General features: G+C 42.0%; 1 protein-coding gene across 1 annotated transcript; it reads right to left on the bottom strand.

Annotated features, from left to right (window-relative positions):
• Positions 1-2376: 2376 nt before the first annotated feature.
• Positions 2377-4097, bottom strand: LOC123185473 (putative HVA22-like protein g). Its single transcript, XM_044597350.1, has 6 exons — positions 3791-4097; positions 3584-3682; positions 3277-3333; positions 3089-3152; positions 2811-3017; positions 2377-2722 (listed from the first exon to the last, which is right to left on the bottom strand). The coding sequence occupies exons 1-6, from the start codon at positions 3820-3822 to the stop codon at positions 2600-2602; spliced, it is 582 nt and encodes a 193-aa protein (XP_044453285.1). The 5' UTR covers positions 3823-4097; the 3' UTR covers positions 2377-2599.
• Positions 4098-9003: the final 4906 nt, after the last annotated feature.

The raw sequence follows: 9003 nt of genomic DNA, 5'->3' as shown, positions 1-9003 counted from the left end.
ACCTGATCTTTCAGATATTTGAGAGATCCACTAATTGGCATTACAACATGCGATATTTTACTTTCTATCCGACAAAATGCCGCATGCATGTTAATTTGTTCATACCATAGGGTTATATGGGTCAGGCCAACTAAGTGCTAGGCGAGACTTGGCTTTGAAAGCAGACCCAATCTGAATGAAGCTACGATTCGTGTTGGGCTAGCGGGAGCAAAGCATATATATATATATATATATATATATATATATATATATATATATATATATATATATATATATATATATATATATATATATATATGATCACGCGGAGGAGAACACATAGCCGACGGTACCATGATTGTCTCCTAGTTCCCCTCATCTTTGCCGGTGTATTTGCCACTAAGAGGTGGGTGAAACTCCAGATCTTTACTTAAGGTTTTCATGCTTGCTTTGTGTGCCCTCGTCAATGGAGTTTCAATACTTGAGATATGTTGTGTGGAATAAATATCTCCTAGCTCCATCTCTGTTCCGGCGTGCCTTTGTAGCTGTTGTCTGGGGCTAGTGGTGTTTCAGCTTCTCCTACTTTATTTTATCATGATCATTGTCTTCTTCCTAAGTTCCACAACAACGTGGCGGCAATTCAATTCATCTGCATTATGTGGGGAGTGTCCTAGACCACAATGTGTTCAAGGGTCTACTATTTTTCACTTTTTTTGTAGACGACTCATGCAACTATTCAAACCTTTGCAGATAGTCTATCATGCGCAGGTATGTTCTTTTCCGATTTCTTTGAGGTTAGTCTAGCCTGTGCAAGTACTGATCTTCTCCATTTTCCCCCTTTTTATAAGAAAGAAAATACTCTGCTTTGCTACCATTTACATGGAAGAACATCGTGATGCAATTGGTCAGTGGCGGGGCCACCGTTGTATGGTTGGGTGTAGTTGAACCCAACGAAACTTGGTAGCTACGTACGTATCGGCAGGTAGTTTGTACGCCTGAACCCAGTAAAAAGATTAGGCTGACCCCATCAATCTCGTGAACTGCCTCGGTGGATAGGCTAAAACGGCCCAAAGGCCCATAAGTAAATTGCCTCGGTGCCCACAGCTACCCAGGTCTCTCAATCGATCCTAAAAAAAAAGGTCTCTCAATCGTGAACTGTACACATACGATTCCTACGCAGCCGCCGCCACGCCTTTACTCGTTCAATTCGCCAATTCACCTCTGGCCTCTCTCCTCTCGTCTCTTCTGTCCGTCCATCCATCCATCATCAGAACCCAGCGGCAAGCCGTCAATTCAATTCCAAATTGAAGGTACAGACTTGTGAGATTGCAGTTCTGTCTAGCATAATAGTCTAGTACCATGACAATATTTCTGCTCTAGTTTGCTAATGTACATCACGGACTTTGATTGATCCAGATGATGGAACAATATTCTTAAAAGAGGAATCGATCACCACATCAAGACAAAGATGCAGACATGTTAAGATGACCTGTTAGATGTAGGCAAAATTCATCAAATATGTCATTGCAATTAGTCTTCTCACACATTGGAGGAATTAATTTGGATCAGTTGCCTAATGATCCAACGGATTGGCAGAGAATTTCATAATACACAAGTAAACGCCAGGAGCAAGTTGAGATTACACGCAAATATTTAACTGCGGGAATTAGAAACCACTGGCTAAGTTTGATTATCCACAGAGAGAAATTTGAAGATACTCAACGGCGATTTAATGATGCCAAAGAAAAGCGGTGCAACAAAATGGGTGAACGGTTTATAAATGATTGTCTAATTTGCTATGGGAAGAAATATATGTTTTCTACCATTCGTTATGATCCAGTGTTTGGTCTTTTTAAGATAATGAGACAAATAAAAAGGAGACACTCTAAAATATGAGCAACTTTACTTCTTCTTTTTTGGCTTGATGGTACTTATATTAAACTTGTCAAACTAACTTGTCCTGTGTTTACTGTTTTCAGAAAGATGAGGAGCTATGAAGTTATTTGGGTACTAATTTATTTATAGTATCTAAACAAGTGGTTTTAGAATTTCACCCAACTGGTATGTCTTATACTCTTCAACTATTAACATAGCAAAATATGTAGTAGGTACTATCATATTTCTATTTGTTTTGTTATTTTGGGTGTTGTAAGATGGTGTAAAATAGCTTTTATGCTTAACTAATTCGTATCAAATCCTCATGAGTTAACAAGTGAACCCAATGACTAAATTTTCTGGCTCCGCCCCTGCAATTGGTGGAATTTGAGATAACGATTCTAGATCGCTTTGGTGTAGCTTTTAGTTTTTCAATGTTCTATCGCAATGATTTTGCTTATAATTCTTAAAATCGGATTGTTGGTGTAGCAGCATAAATATGGAAAATCCAGGGTCAAAAAATAAAATAAAAATAAAACAAAATTACTTTACCAAACTATTAATGATAATCAGCCTGAACATCGAGTTACATGGAAACCTATACCACCTAAATATCCACAATCAAATAGGAGTAGCTCTGTTCATGTCAACCATTTTTACGTTTCGATATTTGTCCTACAAGTCGGCTACAACCATTCAGGTTTCTTTGCAGTCTTATCCTACCACGACCATCCTAGCTAGCCCGCTAGTAATCAGCACCGCGGGGTCGCCGCTGCCTGGCCGCGCTCCTCCGATCGCTGCCGTGGACGTAGTCGTCGTCGACGAAGCTCGGCCTCTCAGCCCGGTCCCCTCGGAACGAGAAGAACCTCTGCGCACCAGCACAAACAAAATCGCGACATGTAACATCTGACACAGTTAGCTACCAAAGCGACAGAAAAAAGGTATCCAGGGTATACCCTTGTCCTTGAGCCACTGGACGCCTGCGACCGAGCGAAGTCAAGGACCCGGAGGAAGAGCTCGTATCCCCTGTCGGTGAAGTTCTTGAGGTAGAAGACGATGAGGTCGCCGGCGTTGGCCCGCAGGTACCGCAGCCTCTCCTCGATGTTGGGCTCGTACTGCATCACCAGCGGCCGCACGAAGTTCTCGTACACGATGTCAGACCCCTGGTCAACGGGCAGAAGGTCTCTGTTCAGACATGGATCAATCAACAGACCACCATAACTTGGCAACCTACCCTTGTCTGTGGGTACCAGAGGTAGACGAGGAAGGCGAGCTTGACTTCATAGTACATCGGAATCCTGCGATCCGACGAAATGGTTTGTCAGACAACAGATTTCTTTCTTTCAAAGGAGGCGTAGAGCAGAGTACCGAGTACGGCGGCCACATTTGATGAGTCAATGAGTTGTGATTGGTGATTAGTACCTCGATATTAGGGCGCCTGCGATTTCGTCGAATATGACCAGGATGACTAGTATGATCCTGCAAAGTTGCTGAAATTCGTCAAGCTCTGCAAGACCAAGATCTCTAGCCAGTTATTCCATCCCAGTATCTCACGAAGTCAAACTACATAGGCATTTTGGCAATTGCGTGATGCGCCCCAAAATTGCTGAAACTTGGTACTGGCGCGTCCTAAATCCTAATTCTAGCAATTTTAAGCATCGCGTACGGACGGATCCAACAAACCAAAGAATGAGGATTACTCGAGAGATAAAGGCTCGTGGATCAGTACCAATACTGGCACCAAAACCGGAGCTGATCGGTCCGCCCGGTCCGCTGCTCGACCGCCTTGAAGCACTCCAACGCCGGCATGGCATACCCGAACAGAACCCTGCAGCCCAAGCGATCAGCGATCGAGCCGAGAAAGCAGAGGCATGGAAAATCCCGCCAAAAATTACAGGCAACAGAGGTAGAAAGGAGCACGGAGAAATCCACTTACGTGAGGAATTTCGTCAGCAGCTCGACAGACATCGTGAACCGGCGTTGAATTCTCAGGAAGAGGAGGCCAAGATCTGTGTAACCTATCTACCTAATTTCTTGATGAGTTCTCGGAAAGAAAGATAATGGCCGCCCCTCCCAAGTGATGTGTTTGGTGTGGCCTATGACATAGCTTACCTGCCAAGTTGCTTGCGGCTGCGGGCAGGAGAAGACAGGTGGTTAGCTTAGCTCGGCCACAGCTCGAAACGGAATTTACGGTATTACCCTTTCGGCTCCGTTGTGTGGTCAATTATTAGTGGGTCATGGGATTGATTCATTGATAGTTTGGGATTTGGGGTCCATGCTGGATATCTCCAGGGGTTGGAAGTATCTGTGAATATACTAAAAGTCCACGGGAAAGGTGAATGGGAGTGTCAGAAAAAGGAGAGCTCAATAATGTTAAGTCGTATGATTTGGTGCTATTAGATGGTGTGACACGAAACCTACCAAAACTGAAAGGGAGATCAGAATTATTGAGCTACTACAGAGCGGTAGGCTGATCGTAATGTAGTATCATAGCTAATATTATGTATGCCAACTAAATAATTTTGATGAGGTGTCATAGAATTAAATGAAAAAAAAGCGTTGAGTATCATATCATGATACCGTATCATAATAAATGTTATGCTAATATGTGTCATGCATGACAATAAATAAAGTACTACATGATACTATAAATTAGGGAGGTAATATCATACACTAGTATTATATGCATGCTAGTATATGATACTCCCCATTACAACCAGCTTTAGTGTCGTCTCTATACAGCAGGGCACACTATTGACTGACTGGAACTGACTCCGGATATGACATGAACTATATGACCTTCGTCAAAAAAGCTTGTCTTATATTACCCCCGTCCAAACTAATTTGTCTTATATTACCTCCGTCTGTCTTAGACAAGTTTTTTTGGACGAAGAGAGTACATGCATTTTGAAAAGAAAATAAATGATAAAAGGTTATGCAAATATTTAACTATTTGTTCACAATATCACAGAGAAAAATTAGTCAAGCAAATAGAAAAATATGCAAAAAAAAAACAGCAGCAAACTGCTTGTATAGGGCTGCTTTGGGCGTGTTTGGTTGTCGTAGCAACTTTGTCTGCATTGCATACTTGACACAGTTGAGCCCGACTAAAAAAAAGCAAAACCAACATTTACATGTTGTTTGGTTGCCTGCATACCCTTTAGCCTGCCTGGGGCGAAATTGAAGGTAGGCTGTTTAGTCGTCCGCTTGTTTAGGCGGAAACACAAGTCATGACGTTTGGTTACATGCAATACGTGTTGTCTGGTAACCTCCTCATCGAGGTCACGAGGTTACTAGCACACTAGGCATGCAGAAAAAACTAAAGACACACAAATAGACACATATAAACATAGTTTTAAACCAAACTTAACAGTTTTGATGATTGTACGACACTTAAACCAAGCAATTTTGAACAAAATCAGTACGACATTAAACTAATAACCAAACCAGTGCTCTCCTAGACGTTAAAGCCGAAAGCATCGTCGTGCCTCCCGCACTTGGTCGCCACTTCAATGTTGTCTTCGTTGAAGACAATGGCCTTGAGTGTGTCGGGAGTCAGCAACTTCAAGGTCACCATGTACCCAATCTTAACCCGATGGACGGCAGCGAAGGAGGCCCAACCCTAATCAAGGGTGTCGTTCATCAGCTTCACCGTGACCCTCCATGAGCAGCCGGTGTTCGTCTTCAGCTTGAATTCCGTCAGCACGGCCAGGAAATTCTTCGTGAAGTCCAAGGGCATTGGTATGCACTAGAGCTTGGGGGCACGGATGACCTTGCAGAAGTGAGTTAGCACAGCCTCCTCATGGTAGTGCATGAAAGAAATATGCCCTAGAGGCAATAATAAAGTTGTTATTTATATTTCCTTATATCATGATAAATGTTTATTATTCATGCTAGAATTATATTAACCGAAAACTTAGTACATGTGTGAATACATAGACAAATAGAGTGTCCCTAGTATGCATCTACTTGACTAGCTCGTTAATCAAAGATGGTTAAGTTTCCTCACCATAGACATGTGTTGTCATTTGATGAACGGGATCACATTATTAGAGAATGATGTGATGGACAAGACCCATCCGTTAGCTTAGCATAATGATTATTTAGTTTTATTGCTATTGCTTTCTTCATGACTTATACTTATTCCTATGACTATGAGATTATGCAACTCCCGAATACCAAAGGAACACTTTGTGTGCTATCAAACATCACAACGTAACAGGGTGATTATAAAGATGCTCTACAGGTGTCTCCGAAGGTGTTTGTTGAGTTGGCATAGATCAAGATTAGGATTTGTCACTCCGTGTATCGGAGAGGTATCTCTGGGCCCTCTCGATAATGCTCATCACTATAAGCCTTGCAAGCAATGTGACTAATGAGATAGTTGCGGGATGATGCATTACGGAACGAGTAAAGAGACTTGCCGGTAACGAGATTGAACTAGGTATGATGATACCGATGATCGAATCCCGGGCAAGTAACATACCGATGACAAAGGGAACAACGTATGTTGTTATGCGGTTTGACCGATAAAGATCTTCATAGAATATGTAGGAGCCAATATGAGCATCCAGGTTCCGCTATTGGTTATTGACTGGAGATGTGTCTCGGTCATGTCTACATAGTTCTCGAACCCGTAGGGTCCGCACGCTTAACGTTCGATGACGATTTGTATTATGAGTTATGTGATTTGATGACCGAAGTTTGTTTGGAGTCCTGGATGAGATCACTGATAACCCACAATTATAGGGGATCGCAACAGTTTTCGAGGGTAGAGTATTCAAGCCAAATTTATTGATTCGACACAACGGAAGCCAAAGAATATTCTCAAGTATTAGTAGTTGAGCTGTCAATTCAACCACACCTGAATAACTTAATATCTGCAGCAAGGTATTTAGTAGCAAAGTAATATGATAGTAGTGGTAACGGTAGCAATGAAAAAGTAAATAAGCGAAGAACAATATATGAAAAGCTCGTAGGCATTGGATCGGTGATGGATAATTATGTCGGATGCGACCAATCATGCAACAGTTATGACATAGGGTGACACAGAACTAGCTCCAGTTCATCAATGCAATGTAGGCATGTATTCCAAATATAGTCATACGTGCTTATGGAAAAGAACTTGCATGACATCTTTTGTCCTACCCTCCCGTGGCTGCGGGGTCCTATTGTAAACTAAGGGATATTAAGGCCTCCTTTTAATAGAGTACCGGAACAAAGCATTAACACATAGTGAATACATGAACTCCTCAAACTACGGTTATCACCGGTAAGTATCCCGATTATTGTCACTTCGGGGTTAACGGATCATAACACTAATAGGTGACTATAGACTTACAAGATAGGATCAAGAACTCACATACATTCATGAAAACATAATAGGTTCAGATCTGAAATCATGGGACTCGGGCCCTAGTGACAAGCATTAAGCATAGCAAAGTCATAGCAAAATCAATCTCAGAACATAGTGGATAATAGGGATCAAACCCTAATAAAACTAACTCGATTACATGATAAATCTCATCCAACCCATCACCATCCAGCAAGCGTACGATGAAATTACTCACGCACGGCGGTGAGCATCATGAAATTGGTGATGGAGGAAGGTTGATGATGACGATGGCGACGGATTCCCCTCTCCGGGGCCCCTAACGGCTCCAGATCAGCCCTCCCGAGAGAGTTTAGGGCATGGCGGTGGCTGAGTATTGTAAAATGCGATGAACTCTTCTCTCTTATTTTTTATGCCCGAACACGAATATATGGAGTTGGAGTTGAGGTCGGTGGAGCGTCAGGGGGCCCACGAGGCAGGGGGGCGCGCCCAGGGGGTAGGCGCGCCCCCACCCTCGTGGACAGGGTGTGGGCCCCTGACGTTGATTCTTTCGCCAGTATTTTTTATATATTTCGAAAATAATCTCCGTTGATTTTCAGGTGATTTCGAGAACTTTTATTTCTGCACAAAAATAACACCATGGCAATACTGTTGAAAATGACGTCAGTCAGGGTTAGTTCCATTCAAAATGCAAGTTAGAGTCCAAAACAAGGGCAAAAGTGTTTGGAAAAGTAGATACGATGGAGACGTATCAACTCCCCCAAGCTTAAACCTTTGCTTGTCCTCAAGCAATTCAGCTGATAAACTGAAAATGATAAAGAAAAACTTTTACAAACTCTGTTTGCTCTTGTTGTTGTAAATATGTAAAGTCAGCATTCAAGTAGCAAAGATTATGAACTAACCATATTCACAATAACATTTAGGTGTCATGTTTACTCATATCAATGGCATAATCAACTAGCGAGCAATAATAATATATCTCGGATGACAACACTTTCTCAAAACAATCATAATATGATATAATAAGATGGTATCTCGCTAGCCCTTTTTGAGACCGCAAAACATAAATGCAGAGCACCTTCAAAGATCAAGGACTGACTAGACATTGTAATTCATGGTAAAAGAGATCCAGTCAAGTCATACTCAATGTAAACTAACGATAATACATGCAAATGACAGCGGTGCTCTCCAACTGGTGCTTTTTAATAAGAGGATGATGACTCAACATAAAAGTAAATAGATAGGCCCTTCACAAAGGGAAGCAAGGATTTGTAGAGGTGCCAGAGCTCGATTTTTAAATAGAGATGAATAATATTTTGAGCGGTATTCTTTCATTGTCAACATAACAACCGAGAGATCTCGATATCTTCCATACTACACACATTATAGGCGGTTCCCAAGCAGAATGGTAAAGTTTATACTCCCCCACCACCAACAAGCATCAATCCATGGCTTGCCCGAAACAATGGGTGCCTCCAACTAACAACAATCCTGGGGGAGTTTTGTTTGCAATTATTTTGATTTGAATTGAGCATGGGACTGGGCATCCCGGTGACCAGCCATTTTCTCGTGAATGAGGAGCGGAGTCCACTCCTCTTGAGAATAACCTGCCTAGCATGGAGGATACAAACAACCCTAGTTGATACATGAGCTATTCGAGCATACAAAACAGAATATTTATTTGAAGGTTTAGAGTTTGGAACATATAAATTTACTTGGAACGACAGGTAGATACCGTATATAGGAAGGTATGGTGGACTCATATGGAATAACTTTGGGGTTTATGGAATTGGATGCACAAGCAGTGTTCCCGCTTA

The sequence above is a fragment of the Triticum aestivum genome, chromosome 2A (assembly GCF_018294505.1).
Source record: "Triticum aestivum cultivar Chinese Spring chromosome 2A, IWGSC CS RefSeq v2.1, whole genome shotgun sequence".
Classification (NCBI taxonomy): Eukaryota; Viridiplantae; Streptophyta; class Magnoliopsida; order Poales; family Poaceae; genus Triticum; species Triticum aestivum.
This window is presented reverse-complemented; position numbering and strand designations above follow the sequence as displayed.

Coding starts and splice junctions, on each gene's coding strand:
- LOC123185473 (XM_044597350.1), bottom strand. CDS start 3,822: ATGTCTGTCGAGCTGCTGACGAAATTCCTCAC. Junction 3,683..3,790: donor CTGCTGACGAAATTCCTCAC/GTAAGTGGATTT, acceptor CTTGGGCTGCAG/GGTTCTGTTCGGGTATGCCA. Junction 3,334..3,583: donor CGGTTTTGGTGCCAGTATTG/GTACTGATCCAC, acceptor GCAACTTTGCAG/GATCATACTAGTCATCCTGG.